At 37.4% G+C, this 22,323-nt stretch overlaps 1 protein-coding gene across 1 annotated transcript in view; it reads left to right on the top strand.

Moving 5' to 3' along the window:
- LOC135740997 (venom factor-like) overlaps positions 1–19,175 on the top strand; it is a 34,795-nt gene extending 15,620 nt beyond the window's left edge. Inside the window, exons 22-43 of the mRNA XM_073813649.1 lie at positions 1,542–1,681; positions 2,051–2,260; positions 2,366–2,432; positions 3,727–3,813; positions 4,224–4,427; positions 4,521–4,596; positions 4,675–4,834; positions 4,916–5,026; positions 9,055–9,199; positions 9,944–10,107; positions 10,232–10,387; positions 10,524–10,583; positions 10,671–10,761; positions 10,844–10,895; positions 10,980–11,067; positions 13,524–13,613; positions 13,712–13,817; positions 13,900–13,989; positions 14,179–14,262; positions 14,370–14,450; positions 18,588–18,735; positions 18,806–19,175. Coding sequence (XP_073669750.1) covers positions 1,542–1,681; positions 2,051–2,260; positions 2,366–2,432; positions 3,727–3,813; positions 4,224–4,427; positions 4,521–4,596; positions 4,675–4,834; positions 4,916–5,026; positions 9,055–9,199; positions 9,944–10,107; positions 10,232–10,387; positions 10,524–10,583; positions 10,671–10,761; positions 10,844–10,895; positions 10,980–11,067; positions 13,524–13,613; positions 13,712–13,817; positions 13,900–13,989; positions 14,179–14,262; positions 14,370–14,450; positions 18,588–18,735; positions 18,806–18,950 — 2,555 coding nt within the window. The 3' untranslated portion in view covers positions 18,951–19,175. The remainder of the gene's footprint in view (positions 1–1,541; positions 1,682–2,050; positions 2,261–2,365; positions 2,433–3,726; positions 3,814–4,223; positions 4,428–4,520; positions 4,597–4,674; positions 4,835–4,915; positions 5,027–9,054; positions 9,200–9,943; positions 10,108–10,231; positions 10,388–10,523; positions 10,584–10,670; positions 10,762–10,843; positions 10,896–10,979; positions 11,068–13,523; positions 13,614–13,711; positions 13,818–13,899; positions 13,990–14,178; positions 14,263–14,369; positions 14,451–18,587; positions 18,736–18,805) is intronic.
- The last annotated feature ends 3,148 nt before the right edge of the window (positions 19,176–22,323 follow it).

Below are 22,323 nucleotides of genomic sequence, written 5' to 3'. Positions count from 1 at the left end.
TGCTAGCCCTGGCACAAGTCGCGAACCGCGCAGACACGGTAAACAGCTCAATTTGTCCAAAGTAGCCTTATGACCAAATGGTAAAAGGTATCACGCTAAAATGTTCTAAAGTAGTGTGTTGGATCATTTTTGATAATTACACAAATTGGAGATTCTCACGAAATCCAGACTTAGAAGGTGTCCAGCATCAGATTTTTTTTTAAAAGCCCTTGAAGCCTTTTTTTTGCACATATTATTATACAATATTAAGGTCTGAACTTACTATAATCATTATTTTTAGAGGATTTAAAAAATATTTCCTATAGAATTATTTACATTTTTTTAGATTATCAATATAAAAAATATCATTACCGCAACATGATATTACATTAAATATATGCATTTACAAAATCATGTTTCGGTAATGAGAACTAAAAAGTTGTCTAAGTACTATGACAAACAAAATTTCAACTTTTAACTGGAGAGAAAAAATAAGAACTGCTTACCTGGTAGCCATCTTGAGTGTCACGGTCAATTATGTCCCTTCCAACTATTTTTTTTAAAATGTTAGTTCCTTGAGGGCTTAAAGAATGATTGAAAATTGTTGCGGAGGATGAGAAAATTGGTCTTGGACACATTTATATTCCTTATTATTGTCTTTACATTTACCAATGATCACCAAATACCACATGTTTCTTTACTGTAAATGTTTATAGTATAACATGCACTGAACCTTTTTATTTTTTAGATTTTTTTATTATAAATATTTCCATGTCAAAGAACCCAAATCCAGTCATGGACACGTTGCGGTAATGAAAATTTCCCCTTAAATATAGAAAAAACAACAAAATTGGTTTGTATGATGTCATTTGAAATCATGTGCAAAATAGTACGTGAAGAGATGTTTGTAACTCTATGTTTCTTATTTTTATGCTCTTACTTTGCATTTACTTTTTTTATAAAAATGTTTCATGACACCTCATAAGTCTAATTTTGTGAGAATCACCCCAAAGCTACTTTAATAGGCGTTCTCTCGGGAGCAGGTAGTGTGCATTTTTTTTTCAAAAAGTCAGACAGCCAAATCAGAATCACTTTATATATAACAGAGAGTAGGATGTTCCTTCTCTGAACTTTGGAGAACCAGGGTTTATTGCAGTTAAATGTTATCATGATTTTCTTGGAAAAGCACCTTACATCTCTTGAGGTTAGGGGGCGTTCAAACCTGTGGTCGTCGTATGTTTTCAATTGTTTCCGCTTTTCAAAAATGCTTTTGGTGAAATGCTCAGCTCAGTGGAGGGGGGCGGACCAAATATCACAACAACCAACCAGTGCATCGTTCAACGACTGATAAACAAAACAGAAGTGCAACCAAAGTACTTGGCAAATGTCCACAGTTGGTATCCGGCTGGCATTTTTAGTAGTGTTTAGCCACTTTGGTATACACGCCCCCTTCCTGTGGAGGTGCATTTATCAATGCCATTAGACAAATGTTATGACTTTCCATTTAGTGGTGTTAAACGCTCTGTGTGTAAAACAGAACCACCTGGAACCATCTCTTGCAGGTTTTTGTGTAGCTGAACCCTATAACGTCAAAGCGTGGAAGCCATTCTTCATTGACCTGAGGTTGCCTCATTCAGTGTCCAGAAATGAACATGTGGAAATTAAAGCTGTGATTCACAACTACAAGAACTCAAAACTAGAGGTTAGTTAACACGCTGTCATCTCAATGACCATACTCCCGTGTGAACAAATCTACAGTATGGGCATCATGACACCTGGTAAAGATTTGTGCACACTGCCAAATACAATACAATACAGGTGTAAACACGGTCCAATGCGGTTTGTGAACTGCTTAATAAACATGACCACAAGGCATCTGTCCAGATGTATCCTGAACAACAACAACATAGGACCACCTACTTATACAACACACAACTATTGCAACAACATAATAATATAAAACTTTGCAACTATGCTTAGTAAACACTAAAATGATAGTGGTTCACCTTTTTTAGGCCTTTTTACAAGTTTTTGAAAATGCCCTCATCCTAAACAATGTCTCTGTGTGCAGGTAACAGTGATCCTGGATAAAACCGAGGACATGTGTAGCGTGGCATTCAGTGGACCTCACAGGCAGAAAGTTTCAGTACAGGGCAGTTCTTCTGTTTTAGTTTCATACACCATCATCCCTCTTAAAATTGGAGAGCATCCTCTGCAGCTCACGGCTATTGCATCAGACTTAATGGGGCAGGATGCAGTTAGAAAGAATCTACAAGTAGTGGTAAATAGAGTCTGAAAGCTGCTTCGTCTTACTCATATACTTTTACTAATACAATCTATTATTTCTGGCATGACTATGATTATTTTGTGGTTTGTGGAAATTTAGGTTGAGGGCATTCAAACATTGAAAGTGAGAAGCTTTGTGTTGGACCCCTCTGAGAAAGGAGATCAAGGTGAGTTTTAACAAAACCAGTAAAAAACAAGAATAAAAAGCAAAGCATAATTTTTTTTCATGTGTATAGTGATTAGTGTGCATGGTTTTTATTGTTAACTCTTTCCCCACCAGTGTTTTTTTTTTTAAAGTTGTCAGCCAGCGCCAGCATTAAATTTTTTTTACAAAAGTTTAATGCCTTCCAGAAAATGTTCTTCTTTAAATATATAAACATACAATATATCAAATGAAAGAACAGACCCTCTGATTTCAAACAAAAATAAAACATCCTACCCTTATTTGTTCTCTTTTTATCACCTCTTAAATATGTGTTTCTTTAAAAATACAAAATTTTAGCAAAAAAGCTGAGATAACTGCATTTTTGTGAAGGACTTTTAACAGAGATCAGATTCAGAGCGATGATCAAAACATACACAGAGTTCTTACTGTTTGCCCTAAGGGGTTGCTTCCAGGTTTTATAAATTGGGTAAAAGCGACACCTGGTGAATAATAGTGGAAATAGGATTGCTGGAAAAACTTGTCATTGGCAGGGAAGCGTTTTCTCTTAATTGACGAGTTAACTCGTCAATGGCGGGAAAAGAGTTAAAGAAGGTGATGTGTTATTTTATTCGATAACATGAATTTGGGGTGGGACGTGCGGTGACGCGATTATGCATCTGGTTGGAACTTTACTTCCGGTTTCTGTTTGTTTAATGGTCTGACTAGTTGCTGAAACTGAACTCTTGAAGAAATAACTCGCCGAAAATAACAAATGTTTTGGTTTCCTAGATAATCTATGTGTTGTTTATTTTGCTTGTTATATAAATAAACTACTTTAAAAGGACTTCGTTGTTATTTATTCTTCGCGGAGTTTACCGGAAGTTACGTGTGTTCCACGAAAACCGCTTGTTTATGTTGTTACTGCTGAAACATCTATAGTTTTTTTGCCGCATCTAGTGGTGAGATTGTGAATTGCAATCAATTCCCTTTCGAAAGGCATAGTGAAGCTACGGTAGCCGCCACAGGACAAACACGTCATCGTATGAGACAATGTAGTTACAAAACTATAGAGCAGTTTGTGCGTTTAGGGCTACTGTAGAAACATGACAGCGACTTCCATGTAAATCCCGCAGTGTATGTAGAGAAAAAGGGCTCATTCTAAGGTAATAAAAACAATACAGTTAATTTATACCACTGATAATATAGTTATGTATGTTATATTGCATTTCTGTCAAGGTTCTCAGTGCACCTTTAAGTGGTTGTATAGTAGAGTATATATTATTTTGTTTGTTTAAATATTTACTTCATCTATTCAGGTGGACGACAGATGATACGAGTGGATGCGGTGGAGCTAAACTCTGTTGTACCGAGATCTCTTCCACAGACGTTTGTCAACGTCAGAGGTTTGACATTTGTTAAACACTCTTTCATTTCGATGATAAAATGAATTCTGACTGAAACATAAGCTCACATCATCAGCTGTCCATTTAAACTGTTTTCCATATATTTTCCACTGTAAATAGTGAAAGTTGGATTAAAGGCGGGGTGCATGATTTTTGAAAAACACTTGGAAAAGGAAGTTGGGCCGAGTACCAAAACACACTTGTAGCCAATTGGCAGCAAGGGGCGTGTCTACTAACCAACATCGTTGCCTGAGTTGCGTATGTGTGGGGCGGATCTATCAAAAGACGAATATCAACATTGGCTTTCAGAGATCATGCACCCCACCTTTAACTAATTTTTTTTACATTTTTAAGTAGATCCAACTTTAACTTTTTACAGTGTATAGCAACTGTTTTTGTCTTTGGTCTAGGTGATGTGCTGGCAGATAGCATTGATAACTCCATAAACGAAGACTCTCTGGCGGCACTGATCCGGATGCCCGGTGGATGTGTGGAGCAGAACCTGGCCAGCATCACTCTGCCGCTCATAGCCGCTCACTACTTGGACCGCAGTTCAGGGTGGGACAGCGTTGGAATGCATCGCCGAGAAGAAGCAATTAAATACATACAGAGAGGTGATACGTGGATCAATAGTATATGATACACTAGTCTCATGTCATTCGGATGCCTGCTGTATTTTTCCTAAAATGTCCCTCAATTCATGTCAGGTTATGAAAACCAACTTAATTATCAGAAGGCGGATGATTCATACCCACCCTATCTCAATGAAGGCACCAGCACATGGTATTTATATCAACACAGAACGGATTGACGCTTCATATCTAGAATTTCTTATTCATGTTTTAATATTGTTTCTCTTAGGATCACTGCATACGTTGTAAAGGTGTTCTCCATGGCAAATTCGTACATTTCCGTCAATAAGAAGCATCTGTGTGGGCCTCTGCTGTACTTACTGAAGAACAAACAGCAGCCAGATGGATCATTTAAAGAGGATAATCCTGTCTACACCACCAGCATGACCGTAAGAAAACGGAGTGTGAGAAATAAGTGAAACGATTGCGGTTTTCTAAAGTAACAAAGTATTGTATGTATTTGTGTACAGGGAGGTCTGCATGGTCCTGAATCAAGAGTGTCTATGACTGCGTTTGTGCTGATTGCTTTAGCGGAAGCAAGAAATGCACTTAGCTGTCAAGATCCTGGTGTCAACATAGACGTAAAAAACTGTTTCTCCTTTACAATCATATTAGTTGTGAATCATAAACACATTCATGAACTTTTTCTAACTAACTTTTAACTTACTTAAAGGATTAGTCAATTTTCTTTAAAAAAAAAAAGAAAATCCAGATAATTTACTCACCACCATGTCATCCAAAATCTTGATGTCTTTCTTTGTTCAGTCGAGAAGAAATTAAGTTTTTTTGAGGAAAACATTCCAGGATTTTTCTCATTTTAATGGACTTAAATGGACCCCAATAGTTAACAGTGTTAATGCAGTTTAAAATTGCAGTTTCAAAGGACTCTAAATGATTTCAAACCAGGCATAAGGGTCATTTTTGGCAAGAAAAATAAAAAATATGCACTTTTAAACCAAAACTTCTAGTCTTCCTCCGGTCCTGTGACACGCCACACTGAAAAAAATTATTCATTCAATTTTCTCCATTTTTTAAGGTAAGTGGTTGCAATCAATTTATTAAAGCTACATTTAAACAAAAAAATTAGAAAGGCAAAACAAAACAAAAACTTTTGTTTAAATGTAGCTTAAATAATTTGATTGCAACCACTTACCTTAAAAAAAAAATGAGTAAATTGAATGAATAATTTTTTTCAGTGCAGCGCAACCTCAGGTAATACGTCATCACGTCAAGAGGTCACGGATGACGTATCGAAACTACGCCCCAGTGTTTACAAGTGTGGAGAAAAAGGACCGTTCCGACGTTGTTGTATGTCGAATGATACTAAATAATGTCTTTGTGTCAGTTTATTGTTTAAAATGGTCCGCAAATGTGCGTTTCATGTAACACGTGACCTTTCAATGACATAGGACCGTAGGAAGACGAGAAGTTGTGGTTTAAAAGTGCATTTTTTTTTTCTTGCCAAAAATGACAATCGTTTCGCAAGATAAGACCCTTATGCCTCGTTTGGGATAATTTAGACTGCATTAAAACTGTTGAGTGTTGGGGTCCATTAAAGTCCATTAAAATGAGAAAAATCCTTGAATGTTTTCCTCAAAAAACATAATTTCTTCTCGACTAAACAAAGAAAGACATCAACACTTTGGATGACGTGGTGAGTAAATTATCTGTATTTTTTTAAGAAAATGGACTAATCCTTTAAAGGGATAGTTCACCCAAAAATGAAAATTCTTTCATCATGTCTCATGTTCTAACCCTGTATGAGTTTATTTTTTCTGATGAACACTAAAGAAGATATTTTGATAAATGATGGTCAGCAGACAGCTAATGTGATGTAAGTCAATCTTCCATAGTAGGAAAACAAATATTATGGAAGTATTGTGAAAAAATGATGAAGAAGATATGAAGAGTTTGGTTCCAAAACGTGATAAACGCCATTTTGAAAAAAATAAAAAATCAGTATTGTAGGTCAGTATTAAAAAGTAAATTCTTAATTTTATGAAAAATCCAATATCTGCCATGTAATTCTGTCATCTTTTCTCCCTTTTTTCCCAAAATGCGATAAATGCCAGTCCTCCTTCTCTCCAGAATGCAATAAATCCGCTCAACCAATCACAGCGCACCATTCCACGCATTGTAATACACACAGAATCCAAGTTTTCCTCATCTACTTTGTACTTTATGATCAACAAACAAACAAAAACAAAATAATACTTTGATGGCATTGATAAACCTGTGGTGGATTTCTGTGCGGGGAAGAAACGTAAGCCATCAAATTCTAATCATTTACGTGAAAGGAACTCGGGAGACGGAAAATGTTTGTTCTCCAGCTTCTGTCATGCTAACACATTGACTCCAGGGGATCTTATGAAAAACTTTCCATTATTTTACTCGAAGCCAACAAAAATCGAGCAGGACAAAAACATTTTAAAGCTGATTGCTGTCAAAAAAGTTCAGCGACGACGTCCCAAGAATGACAGCAGCAATGACAGTGTTCTTAATATGATAAGTGTTTTGATTAATGCCATTAATGTTTATTTTTTTAATCAGTGTAAACCACTAGTCAACTAAATGAATATAACATGGCAAAAATGAATGCACATTTATATATTGATTCAATAGATTTATAGCATTTTGAAAAAAAAATTGATTTATTGCATTTTATGGAAAAATAATCAGTTTTTATAATAAATCTTTGAAAATCTAATTATGGATTTGAATTTTTTAGGTTTTTATAGCCTAAAGATGCTATGTGAAAGTTTGTAACAGAAAATAGTGGTTTTCATCTTGTCACTTTCTTTGTATAGAAAACACGTTTTTACCTAAATTAGTCTAAATGGATTTTTTAGTGTTTTGGAACCAAACTCTTCATATTTTGATTAAGTGATGGTAAGCACACTGCTAATGGTTACCATTGACTTCTAAAGTAGGAAAACAAATATTATGGAGCTATTGGGCTCTATCATACACACGGCGCAACCCGCGTCGCAAGTGTCTTTTGCTAGTTTCAACCCTGCCCAATTATCATTTTCATGTTTAGCGCCACGTTGTTTAAACAGCCAATGCATTTGCGCCCATGGGCGTTCTGGTCTGAAATCGAGGTGTGTTCAGGCGCATTGTTGGCGCGTTGCTATTTTGAGACAACTAAAATAGACTACGCCATTGACCAACAAAAACCTGCTCTAAAGTCTAAAGTCAATGGCGCAATATGTTTTATTCTTATTTAAAGAGCGAATTAGTAATATGCGCCTATAAACGGGACGGGCTTGCTTATCACATACATGAATGCGCAGCTGCACAAAGACGCTTTTTAAATATGAAAGATTAAAGGATTGAATGTAAAAGATTATTATTGAGTCTCTTAGACATAAATGAGGACTAATTATGAGACGTTAGAAAGCGCAAAGAGCTGCTTCACATGCAGCTTGGTAAGTAAATAAATTCTTTGCTTTAAAAAAATGCATCTATTTTTAAATGTTTTTAAATGCTACCTTACGGATTTATTGTATATGATGACTCTGTTCCTGTGGATATGGTGAGATGAGAAACATTTTTAAGTAATGCTTTGTTAAAATCCCATGCCGCTGTCCAAGTGCTGAAACGCTTCGGCTCTGGCGTTTGTAAATTCTTTATGTCTTCTTTGTATTTTTAGAGAATTCACCTTTTCTTGCATATTTGCAAATTATTTTATGAGATTACAATGATTATGTAGGATATTAATAATTTTACAGCAATTAAAAGCCTGCTATTTTTACTTCTATGACTGAAAGAAAACATGTTTTAAAGGTTTAATCAAATTTTTTTTAATTTCAATAAAAATGAAAACAACACATTTTTAACATTATTCTTAAACTGGTGGTCTTCTTCCTCTGCTTAGTTTTTCAGTTTACGAAGTCCGTCATCGTAATAGGGATTAGACATAGCGCCAGCGCAACTTGCTTTTAAAGGGGATGAGAGCTGCGACTCTCATTGGTTTATTACACGTTACGCCCAAAACACACCCATTACTCATTAGGAAAATATGAACAACCCTTTTCGACTGTGTTGTCGGGACACAAACCATTTTCCCCGTCGTTAAATTAGCAAAAGTGGCATCGGACACGCCCATTTAGACTGTGCGCCGTGTGCTTTAGACAATGCGCTTAGATTGTTAAAATAGGGCTCATTGTGATAAATGATGAAGATAATATTTTGATAATTGATGGAAAGCACACAACAGTACCCATTGAATTCCATCGTATTTGTTTTTTCCTAATATGGAAGTCAATGTTTACAATCAGCTGTTTGCTTACCATCATTTATCAAAATATCTTCTTTCGTGTTATTAAAATAATAAAATTAATGCAGATTTAGAACAACATGAGGATGAATAAATGATGACAACATTTTCATTTTTGGGTGAACTATCCCTATAATGTCTGCAAACTTTACCAAAACAGTAGCTAAATTGGTATTATTTATAAATAAGATATGATGACATGTATATAATTTACATTTAATTTTGATAGAATTTAGCTGTAGTCTCTCTGGATTACACTAGATAACAGTCATGCTTATTAGTTAAATAGTGTTTATTGTGTTTCCTCTCATTCCTCTCTTGTTGCTACAGGGCAAGTTTAGAAATGCAGCAAGGTATCTAAATATACATTTGCCCCGGGTGGAGAGACCGTACACAGCGGCTATAGCATGTTACGCTTTGGCATTATCCGACCTTGGCTGTACAAAGAGCATTTTGCTGAAGTCAGCATCAGCAGGTATTCAAACAGACTACACTGCAAAAAAATTCTTAGTATTTTTGTCTTGTTTTCAGTAAAAATATCTAAAAAGTCTTAAATTTAAGATGCTTTTTCTTGATGAGCAAAACGACCCAAGAAAATAAGTCTAGTTTTTAGACCAAAAATATCAAATTTAAGTGATTTTATGCCAATGGTTTTTGAATTTAGTGTTTAAGAAAAATGTGATTTTCTTGCTTACCCCATTGGCAGACTTTTTTGCCTATTTTATGCACAAAATCACTTAATTTTGATATTTTTGATTTTTTTTCTTGAAAATCTTTTTTGCAGTGTGTAAAGTTAACCAGATTTTCACAGCTGAAATTTTAATAACTGTAATACCCAAATGTGACCCAGTCTGTGAAATCCAGGATAAAGTCTCATAATTTACAAAATTTGATTTCAATAATTGATTTCAATTTTTTCATGACCTTACTTAGTCAATATTAAAGATAGCAAGGTTATATTTCACAATGTTCTTTACATCAAAACAGTAAATCACTAAAAATGACTTTAGCTGGGTTTTCACAGGCATGGTCACATATAATAACTGGTTACGCCTACACCAAAAATAAGGGGTTAACCTAGGAATAACCTAGCAATTAAAGTGGTACCAAACCTTTACAATATTATAAATGTGAAAAGTTGCAACTCTTCAGCGCAGTGGAGCCCAAACAGTTCTCTTTTCAATACGACCAGTTTCACGTTCCTCTCTTTTGTCAACAGGTGGTAGCTACTGGCATGACTCCAATAATTATTATTTCACACTGGAAGCCACTGGCTATGCATTATTGGCTCTGATCAAAGGAGGTCACATGAAGGAAGCAGAAGCCCCGTTTCGATGGTTGAACGAACAGCGTGGTGTTGGAGGAGGATACGGCTCTACTCAGGTAAGACCACAGAAATACTTCACTTAGTGCTTATTTGGGTTTGATTTTTGGATAAGGTAAATTTTCCTCTATTATATTATTATGGTGATGGTACGATCAATTCTTTGTTTCTTTCTCCCCTCAGTCCACCATGGTAGTGCTGCAGGGCCTGTCTGAGTATCTAGTAAAGAAACCTCCTCCTTCTGATCTTAATTTGCTGGTGGAGCTGAGTGTGCCCGGTCGCAGTGACATACGCTGGAGCTTTATGCGAAGCATGCGATCTGCAGCTCGAACTTCAAAGGTGATGAATTTGTTGTAAATTTTGATTCTGTCCTTTCAAACTCATGAAAGGTTGTTGAAAACTTGATTCAAAGATTCCTTTAGTCAAAAGTTTGGCAGGATGCACTACAAATAGCTCATCTTCTTTACCCCTACAGGTACCTCTTGACAAGGAATTCACATTGGTGGCTTCTGGGAATGGCAGGGGTATCTTGGAGGTACATAAATGCATGTCTATATGAAAGTACTGTGTTAGATTCTAAGATACGTTTATAATTAGGAAGCATTCATTCATTTGATCTCAGGTGGTGACAGTGTATCACCAGCTTCCTGATGTGTACGAGAACAGCACATGCAACGGCTTTCATCTGGATGTCTCTATGGCTGAGACTAGTGGTAAGTTCTCAGTTTGAAGAGTTTGTGTGACCCAAACATCTCAAATGAAAATCAAACATGTCGCATTTTTGGTCAATTTCAGAAAAGCCTCCACCAGATGTAGAAAAGTCCTTTAAACTCAATATAAACGTGAGGTGAGCACTTGCTGTATTTACGAAATAATCACACAGATTCTTGCCAGATTTGTGGTGTACCCAAAATGCTTTGTGTTTTGTCAGGGCTACAGAGGGACAACAGGTGAGGATGGTGATTTTGGATATTGGCCTGCCCACTGGCTTTGAACCTGAAAACTCAGATTTAGAGCTGGTAAGACCACACATCTCATACTTGATCATTTCTGAAGAAGTTTTGAGTATTCATTTGTGAGCTTAGCAATATGCTAACATTTTATTCAATTGAAATTAGTTGCTGCCTATGTAGAGTACTTCAGAGTTTCAATGTTTAGGATGTCCCTTAAAGGCGGGGTGCATGATCTCTGAAAGCCAATGTTGATATTTGAAATCACCTAAACAAACACACCCCTACCCCAATAGAATCTGGAACTTCTTTTGATAGACCCGCCCCACACATACACAACCCAGGCAACAATGTCTGTTAGTAGACACGCCCCGTCCTGCTGATTGGCTACAAGTGTGTTTTGGTACTCGGCCAGACTTCCTTTTCCAAAGTGTTTTTCAAAAATCATGCACCCCGCTTTTAAAGGAATACTCCACTTTCTTTAAAAAATCCTGATAATTTACACACCCTTTCTTGTTCAGTCGAGAAGAAATTACGTTTTTTTTTTTTTTTCATTTTAATAGACTTTAATGGGCCCCAACAGTTTACAGTATAAATGGGGTTGAAAATTGCAGTTTCAACGCAGCTTCAAATGGCTCTAAACGATCCCAACCGAGGCATAAGAGTCTTAACTCTTTCACCGCCAGCGTTTTTAAAAAAAGTTGCCAGCCAGCGCCAGCGTTTTTCATTATTTTCACAAAAGTTTAATGCCTTCCAGAAAATGTTCTTCTTTAAATATACAAACATACAGAGCAGACCCTCTGCTTTCAAACAAAAAAAACTTTTCATCCTACCTTCAGTGGTTCTTTTGTAATCCGCTTTTGAATATGGGTAGGTTTCTGCAAAAACACTAGCCTGGTTAGCCAGACCTACATCAAGATGTAAGGTCTGGCAACTCTTCACACAAACGGCTCAATGCAAGGGGCGGGATATAAGGTTGTCCCTCAAAATGCCTCTGCACGCAATAGGATAGCGCTATGACTAATCAGAGCAACGAAGAAGGTGACGTAGTTACCGTAACCAGTCGGCAAAACTCCAAACACATCTTTCTTGCTTAAAAAGGACTTCAGTAGGGTTATTTGCTCTTCTCTCAAAGAAAAACATAAGTCTAAGTCCTCCAGAGTCGCGGCCAAAGCCGCTTCAAAAGAAAGCTGTTCGCCAGCAGCAGCAGCAGCCATTCAAGTAGGAACCGTTGCAGCTCTGTCGTCATCATGTTAAGCCCGCCCCACAGACGCTACACACGATGTGATTGGCCTGACCAAATTTTGGTTTTTGGAGCTGTTAAGTGTATTGTGAGTGCCTAGACTAAACCCTGGCAGCAAATATATTTTGCGGCCGCTAGGGTGCGTCTAGATTTCTAGGCTACAAAAACACCACATTTTGAACAAAAAGCAGAGATAATTGCATTTTTGTGACGGACTTTTCATAGAGATCCCATTCAGAGCGATCTTTAAAACAGACACGGACATGCAGCCGCTTGCCATAGGGCAATACTTCCGGGTTTAAAAAGTTGCGGAAGGTGGATAATAGCGGTTTTGCGGAAAGACGGAAAATCTTGTCATTGGCAGGGAAGCGTTTTCTCTTGATTGACGAGATATCTCGTAAATGGCGGCGAAAGAGTTAATTAGATAAACGATCGTCCTTTTCGGCAAGAAGGATAAAAATATGCACTTTTAAACTTCTCGTCTTACATAGCCGTGTGATGTGCAAGTGCGACCTTACGTAATGTCTAATTACGCATGATGTATGTAAAACTACCGCCCCAGTGTTTACAAGTGTGGAGTAAGAGGACCTTTCCGACGTTGTTGTATGTGGAATGATACTAATTAATGTCTTAGTTTTTTGTTAAAAATGGTCCGCAAATGTGCGTTTCACATATGTGACCTGTGACCTTTCGACGTGCTTACGCATTACGCAAGGCTGCGCTGGTGTGTCACACGACTGGTGCAAGACTATAAGTTGTGGTTTAAAAGTGGATATTTTTTCTTTTTCTTGACAAAAATGACAATCGTTTTGCTAGATAAGCCTTGGTTGGGATCGTTTAGAGCCCTTTGAAGCTGCATTTAAACTGTAAACTGTTGGGGTCCAATAAAGTCTATTTAATCGAGAAAAAACCTGGAATTTTTCTCGACATCAACATTTTGGATATCATGGGGGTGAGTAAATTACCAGGATTTTTTTTTTAAAGGGCAATATTCCTTTAAGCCCCAAGTATGGTCCAGTTTTTATGTGTACCCGAGGGTCCGCGTACAGTGCACATGATGCAATTGTACACACACTGCAGGATTTTGAAAACACGGTGTACAGTATACACGTAGGTCGCGCATGCATGTAGTATGTACTGTGTAGCCCAGGAGATGCATTACATTTTTCAAAAAAAGGAACAGTAACGGGCTTTAGGGGACAGCTGCCTATATAGACAACTTTACAGGAAGGCAGCTTTCTATTGTTTAAATCAGTAATAATGCCTTGGGTTTTCTTGACAGCTCACAAATTCAGTGGACCGATACATCAACAACTTCAAAGTGGTGGATAACCTGAGTGACAGAGGTTCGCTCATAATTCACCTGTTTAAGGTAACCCCGCATCACCTTTATAATTCATAAGGGTACCTGCTGTAACACGATTTAATGAGGGCAATACTAAATATTTTGCTATGTGTTCTGCTGGGCAGGTGTCCAGTAGTGAGACCGACACGATCTCATTCAGACTGAATCAGAAATTTAAAGTGGGGCATCTTCAGCCATCCACTGTTACAGTTTACCAGTACTACAACAAAGGTTAAACTTTACTTAAGTATGTTGTGTTTTTCTCAAAAAAAAGTTTATTTTTAGTTAATGTTTATATTGTGACTGTGATCAGATAAACGCTGCAGCAGGTTCTACTCTCCTCCTGAAGACAAACAGCAGCTGGATCAGATCTGCAGAGATAATGTGTGTCGCTGCACACAGGGTCAGTATCATTTGCATTTATGCATTTGCTTTTATTCAAAGCGACTTGCGTTACCTTACAATGTATACATTTTTATCAGTATGCGTGTTCCCAGGGTTCGAACCCATGACCTTTTGAGCTGTTAATGCAATTCTCTACCACTGAGCTATACAAAACTAAACTTCACTTATTTTTTATTGGTATTATCAGGTGATTGTTGTGTATTGAAAGCCGACTCCTTGTCTGTTGGTCAACAGCAGAGGAGGACAGCAGTGTGTAGTGGATTACATCACGGTAAACGTCTCTACTGTTAAACTGACGTGTTTGGGAAAGTACATGATGATACTTAATTTTACCACCATCTCCTCAATTAACTAATCTTTTGAGTCATTTTTCTTCAGCCTACAGGGTTAAACTGATCAGTGTCAGCGAGAGTCACTACTACCAGTATGAAATGGAGATTGTGCAGATTATAAAAGAAGGTAAGTAACAATAAAAATATAAAGAATAACGCAGATTTTCAAGGGCAGTTAAAGACTGGATTTTAAACCACCAGTCCTGCTCTCACAAAAAGCATTTTATAGTATTGCAATTAGCTAATTTTGCACATAATTGGGTAAGTAAAATTTTATATTTGTGTATTACACTTTCGTTGTAAACAGCCTTTTTATTGTATTAATTGTTCTTGTTATATGAATATTTTATATACTTTATATACTGTTTTGTTAGGTATTTTGAATTCTGTAATGTAATGTTAACTATGTATGACTACAAATGGAAAGTAGCATAAAGCTATATCTAGTGCAGCCATCTCTTTAATGTAACTGCACATTGTCCTGAAAAAATAAAAATAAAGTCTTTAGCCCAAAGTGACTTAAAGGAATACTCCACTTTCATAAAAAAAATCCTGATAATTTACTCACTTAGACTTCAACAGTTTGCAGTTTCAACGCAGCTTCAAATGGTTCTAAACGATCCCAAACGAGGCATATGGTTTATATCTAGCGAAACGATCGTCATTTTCTGCAAAAAAAAATGCACTTTTAAAACACAATTTCTCACCTTGCGCTACCCGCGTGACAGGCCAGCGTGACCTTATGTATGACGTTTGCGAGACTACTGCCCCAGTGTTAACAAGTGTGGAGAAAGAGGACCGTTCCGACGTTGTTGTATGAAGGAATTATATTAATTAATGTCGTGTGTTTATTATTATTATTTTAAATGGTCCGCAAATGTGCATTTCACATATGCGTCGCCCCCTCACTGGCACTATCCTGCCCCCTCAGATCACCATTAATGTTGAATGGGATTTTAATGATAAAATGCGCTATTTAAAAATCACGTTTGCCTTGTGTATTGTCTTCCTAAAGTGAATTTTAAAGTCTAATTATTTAACAAAACAAAAAAACAAGTGTGCATGTATTCTATGTGACACACGCCTACTCATGTGTAGCCTATAGGCTTGTTCGAATTCATCAGGCGAAGACGTCAAAATGCCGCGAGAGCGAGACGAAACGACACTTAGTATGATTTCTCGAATCGTTTTCGCGGTACTTTGACGTCATGTGGTTGTTGGTTCTTGCAGCCGCGCCTGAAGTTGAACAAGTTTGTGTTGACGGCTTAAGGCACGCCGACAATGAGCCCGCGTTCTGAGTCTCAGAGGGAAATCAAGATGTCGAAGTGGGAAATTATATAAAAATTTACAGACAGGAGTGTGAGAGTGACCTGGGCCTGCCCTGTAGCAATGGATATATGGAAAATAGCATTGGAAGTTCTACAAACCGGACTCCGGATTGTCACACATCAATTAATGCCGTGGCGTGGATGAATTATCGGAGCATTTCAGGTGCAAAGATCCAAATGTTCGGCTGTCATTAAGTCAATTCGGGCACCATGAACTTCAGCCAGACTGTACATAGTTTTGAAAAGTTCAGATGTTCATGTTCTTCAGCATCCTTGCAAGTCAACATACAACCAACAGTCATTATTGTTCTGCATTTAACGTTAAAGGTAAGCCTGTACGATCTCTCTCTCACACACACATGTTTATCAGGAGTAAATAGATAAAAAACAGACATTGTTAAATTTATAATTAACGAATTTGAATTAGCCTATCATACAGCATAGCTGTATATGTAAACGAGTTATTGTCATTTTGCTATTGTGGTTCTCTAGCTGCTTAATCGCTAGCTTGGTGCATTACTTGTGGCAGTTAAAATAACTACGTTATATGATCAAATTGAACCAAAATGTTGATAAAATGTTGCGTTTGGACCGTTTTTGGGCTGAAAACCATCAACTCTATTTGCCAACACTGCCCCCCACCATTACGTAAAATTTATTTCTACCTCTGGGTCTGAACTTCTAATGAGTAGTGTTGTGCAATGTGACGTTAGGTATGCGTTTTTTTGTTGTTGTTGTTGTTGTATTGTTCAGAGCTCTGTACGTTGCTCACTATAGCTGTAGTTTTTGTGGTTGTATTACAGAGATGTTTGTTTATAACACTTTAAAACTTAATGTACCAAACCTATGTATTTTCTAGCTGGGGGAATTATATGCATTCATGTGATCGCCCCCTCTGGTATTTTAGACGCCCCCTCATCAGCGCTCGGCTGGCGCCGGCACTGGTAACGCCTGACCTTTGACATGCTTGCGTAATTAGGTGAGGTTGCACTGGCGCGTCACACGCTGGTGCAAGACGAGAAGTTGTGGTTTAAAAGTGCTTATTTTTCAATAGTTTCACTAGATAAGACCCTTCTGCCTCGTATGGTATCGTTTAGAGCTCTTTGAATCTGCGTTAAAACTGCAATTTTAAACTGTATACCAATAAAGTCTATCAAGTCTCTCCCCGCCAGCGTTTAAAAAAAAGTTGCTAGCCAGCACCAGCACTTTTTATGATTTTTACAAAAGTTTAATGGCTTCCAGAAAATTTTCTTCCTTAAATATATAAACAGACCATCTGCTTTCAAACAAACAAACAAAAAACCTGTTTCGTCCTACCTTAATTTGTTCTCTTTTTATCACCTCTCAGATATGGGTAGGTTTCTTAAAAAATACAAAATTTTGATAGAGATCAGATTCAGAGCAATCCTCAAAACATACACAGGGTTTGAACTAGGGCTGTGCTGATTAATCGTGCAAATGCGCGTTTTCTCAATGAATGAATTTGAATGAATTACAGTGAAATACCGCCACACAAAAGCCAGGGGGCGCTCTCATGTAGAAACGCCATTTGTGCCACAGTAAAAGTAGTATATTAAACACTATTCCAGGAAATGTCTAAAGGAATATTTATATTGCTGTTCTTCAGATTGTTTCAGGTATTTTCATGATAATAAAAATATTTTGAATGATTGTGTTTGGCGAGTGTTCTTTTTTTAAATGCACATTATAAACGACTCAAACTCATAGTGATTTTAGATTGATAAGGACTTCCTACTGATCACAGAGCCATAGTACAAGCACAAGCTGTGCATGAAACACAGAATCGGAACTCTTGCGATTCAGTATCGATTTCAAGCAGGTCTTTTTAATGGGGAACACGATGTATCGGCACAGCCCTAGTTTGAACTGTTTGGCTTAATGCTGCGTTCAGACCAGCCGTGGTAGAAGCGTCAAGCGCGAGTGATTTCAATGTTAAGTTAATGTAAAGATGCATTGACTCGTGTCTGGAGGTCTCTGGAGAAACGCGCAAGTTGAAAAAATTTGAAATTTGTTGGAAAAACGCGCTGCGTTAACCAATCAGGAGCTTGCTCTAGTAGTGACATGAATACAGGAAGCGAGTGGAGTCGCAGAAGCCCCTCCCATGATGCGAATTTACGCGTGAATGTCTCATTGACTAGAATTTCACTCACGGATGAAGCGAGTAAACTCAAAATGTTCAAGCGGCAAATTAGACGCAGTCCGCGAATTTGACGCCTTAAACACGGCTGGTGTGAACCCACAGTAAGGAAATACTTCCAAGTTTTATATGTTGGGTTTATAAGTTTTATAAGTTGGGTTTTCTCTAAATTGATGAGTTAACTTGTCAATGGCAGTGAAAGAGTTAAATTTAGAAAACCTGGAATGTTTTCCTCAAACGTAATTTCTACAACTGAACAAAGAAAGACAAAGAACTTGGATGACATGGGGGCGAGTAAATTATCAGGATTTTATTTTTATGAAAGTGGAATATATTTTTTTAAACCCAGAGTATAGTTTGTTTTTTGTGTGTAGGCGAACATATGTGCATGCTCGAATGCACAGCCTTGCAAAGTATAAGGTTTACTGGACAGACATTCGACGCATGTGCATTGCGACAAAAAGCAATGCATCTCCTGGGCTACAAACTAAATTCTCTTGTACGCGGGGTTTTAAAAAATCTGGTACAATACACGCACACTCTTCTGATTATAAAAATTGCATCACGTGCACTGTAAGCAGCCCCTCGCATACATGTAAAAAATAGACCATACTTCGGCCTTTACAGTGCATTTGAGGTTTACATTTTATTAGTCCATGCATTTACTAGGAATCGAACCCATAACTCTACCGTTACTAGCATCATGCTACCAGCTGAGCCATAGGAATATAAGCTACTCTTTGTCTTATGCATATGTATATGTTTTTCTTTTGTGTAGGGTCTGAAGATGGCCTAAAAGAAACCGACAGGAGAACTTTCCTCTCACACGCGACCTGTACATCAGGGCTGAACTTGAGAAAAGGTCAGGATTATCTGATCATTGGTCCATTCACTGATGTCTGGCATGCAGGGAGCTCGACCACCGGGTGAGCTGCACAACAGGATTGAACCTGAATCTAAAGTTTTTTTCTATATAATTAACTCGTTTTCTTTCAGGTATGTATATATGCTGGGTAAGGACACATGGGTGGAGCGATGGCCATCCGCATCAGAATGTGGGAGTGACTCCACAGTGCAGTTAAAATGTGCCGAGCTGAAGAGCTTTGAAATGGATCTGACACAGAACGGCTGTCAGACTTAAGTAACATGTAATGTGAACCTTATTGTCTTAAACAATTTTACAACTTTCATCTAAAGCTACTTGTGTGGAGATTGATCCCATGACCTTTGTGCTTCTAATGCAGTGCTCTGCTAACTGAGCTACGGGAACATTGACAACATTGTTTAATTTTCATTATGAAGTGGTATAATCCACATGTAACAGTGCATTATTTCTATTGCTAATTAAAACCAAGAAGTAAAATAATTTTGTATACACTGTCAATGCACTTTGTCCCGTCAACCACCAGATGGAGCAATTTATCCAGAATAAGCTGCCACATTCACATAAAATCTTTCCAGTGTACTGTTTAAAGATGTGATTCTTTATACAGTAAATCACTTTGCAAAGGACATGCTCCAAGCCCAAACGTCACGGCACCTGATTGTGTGTTTTGACGAATGTTAGAGAGTTACGAGCAGATCAAGTCTTTCCTTACACATAAACACGCACATGTTACTGTGCAGAGATACAACAAACGTGTGTATGAGTGTGTGAAAGACCCTGAGAATTTAATGTCTAGTCATAATAACACAGAAGCCGCTAGAAATCGAAGCTAGATAGGCCTGTTGTTTAGATTGGCTGCTGTGTTTTATGATAATGTCAGTAAAAGTGTCCTCATTTACAGACTCAACCTGCTTCACAGCCTTTAAAAAGGACCGGCCATTACAAACCAGGCATGTGGCCAAGGGGCCAGTTATTGCCAACATTACACGCACACTGTACCTTCATTTTCCATTTCTCTTATGCACCATACAGGTGTGCAGTTGAAAGAAATAACCTGTAAAGGCATTTTATAAGTGTGGTTGAACTGAACCCTGTGTATTTAAGATTAAACGGGGTTATGCATGCACAAGTCAAACATCGAAAAGGTCAGCGATGATGATGTTGACAATGTTTTCACTAAATATAGAACGGACTGCTGTCTGGTATTATGTGCACTTCACTCTTACTGTAATGATGGTCTTGTGGTGGCTCCTCTCTTGCTCTTTTATGGTTACAGTGTCTCAAGGAACACATCGTCTTTGCCAGCATGCTCGCGTCACTGCTGGATCAACAGCCCGCAATTATAATCCTCTGCAAACATATACAGCCTGGGGATAGATTAATCCTCATTTAAAATCAAAACACAATTACCATCTTTTAACCACATGTATACTTAAAGTTATCAATGTAAACCATTAAAATACCTCCACTAGCTTTATTTTTTTTCATACTGTTGTATCAGACGATTTCTGTATGCCTTACCATCTCATGCTCACATGCTCAGGCATGTACTCTTACACCTTTACATACATAAATGCACTCGAACCATCCATTACTGCATTACAGTAAGCTTTTGTGGATTTTGTGATCTAAAAAACTTGTCTTGTGATCTACATGTTCAAAATCCAAATTCATTTTATTGCCAAACTAGGCAACATATCGTAACCATATAATATAGTTTACCTACTGTAATGCTTTTATTTGTCTGTCAAATTTACTAAAATTTGATTCAACATTGATTCTGTCCAACAAAACACTGATACAATACTGATTCTGTGCAACAAAACACTGATACAATACTGATTCTGCGCAACAAAACACTGATACAATACTGATTCTGCGCAACAAAACACTGATACAATACTGATTCTGCGCAACATAACACTGATTCATCGCTAATTCTGCGCAACATAACACTGATTTAACGTTAATTCTGCACAACATAACACTGATTTAACGTTAATTCTGCGCAACATAACACACTGATTTAACGTTAATTCTGCACAACATAACACTGATTCAACGCTCATTCTGCGCAACATAACACTGATTTAACGTTAATTCTGCGCAACATAACACTGATTCATCGCTAATTCTGCGCAACATAATACTGATTTAACGTTAATTCTGCACAACATAACACTGATTCAACGCTAATTCTGCGCAACATAACACTGATTTAACGTTAATTCTGCACAACATAACACTGATTCAACGCTAATTCTGCGCAACATAACACTGATTTAACGTTAATTCTGCGCAACGTAACACTGATTCAACGCTCATTCTGTGCAACATAACACTGATTCAACGCTCATTCTGCGCAACATAACACTGATTCAACGCTCATTCTGCGCAACATAACACTGATTCAACGCTCATTCTGCGCAACATAATGATTCAACGCTCATTCTGCGCAACATAACACCGATTCAACGCTCATTCTGCACAACATAACACTGATTCAACGCTCATTCTGCGCAACATAACACTGATTCATCGCTAATTCTGCGCAACATAACACTGATTTAACGTTAATTCTGCGCAACATAACACTGATTCATCGCTAATTCTGCGCAACATAACACTGATTTAACGTTAATTCTGCACAACATAACACTGATTCAACGCTCATTCTGCACAACATAACACTGATTCAACGCTCATTCTGCGCAACATAACACTGATTCAACGCTCATTCTGCGCAACATAACACTGATGCAACGCTAATTCTACGCAACATAACACTGATTCAACGCTAATTCTGCGCAATATAACAATGATTCAACGCTAATTCTGCGCAACATAACACTGATTCAACATTGATTCTATGTAACAAAACACTGATTCAACACAGATCTGTCGCAACAAAACATTGATTCAATGCTGTTCTGCACAACAAAACACAGATTTAACACCAATTCTGTAAAACAAAACACTAATTCAATGTTGATTCTACGCAACATAGCACTGATTCAACACTAATTCTGCGCAACATAACACTGATTCAACGCCAATTCTGCGCAACATGACACTGATTCAACGCTAATTCTTCGCAACATAACCCTGATTCAACGCTCATTCTGCTCAACATAACACTGATTCAACGCTCATTAGACACAACAAAACACTGATTCAACGCTCATTAGACGCAACAAAACATTTATTCAACTCTGTTCTGCACAACAACAAACACTGATTCAACACTGATTCTGCATAACAAAACACTGATTCAACACCGATTCTGCGTAACAAAACACTGATTCAACGCTGTTCTGCACAACAACAAACACTGATTCAACACCGATTCTGTGTAACAAAACACTGATTCAACAGTGTTCTGCACAACAACAAACACTGATTCAACACTGATTCTGTGTAACAAAACACTGATTTAAAGCTGTTCTGTACAACAACAAACACTGATTCAACACTGATTCTGCGTAACAAAACACTGATTCAACATTGTTCTGTGCAAATAAACATTGTGTTTGTTCAGTTAAAATCCTTGTTGCACTTAAAATTAAATTTTTTTATTAATTTCTAGTGAGGAGATGCAGTAAATTATAAAAAAAAAATAAAAGTTGAA

Source organism: Paramisgurnus dabryanus, chromosome 24, assembly GCF_030506205.2.
Source record: "Paramisgurnus dabryanus chromosome 24, PD_genome_1.1, whole genome shotgun sequence".
Classification (NCBI taxonomy): Eukaryota; Metazoa; Chordata; class Actinopteri; order Cypriniformes; family Cobitidae; genus Paramisgurnus; species Paramisgurnus dabryanus.
Note: the sequence above shows the minus strand (reverse complement) of the source record. Positions and strands in the feature narration are given on the sequence as shown.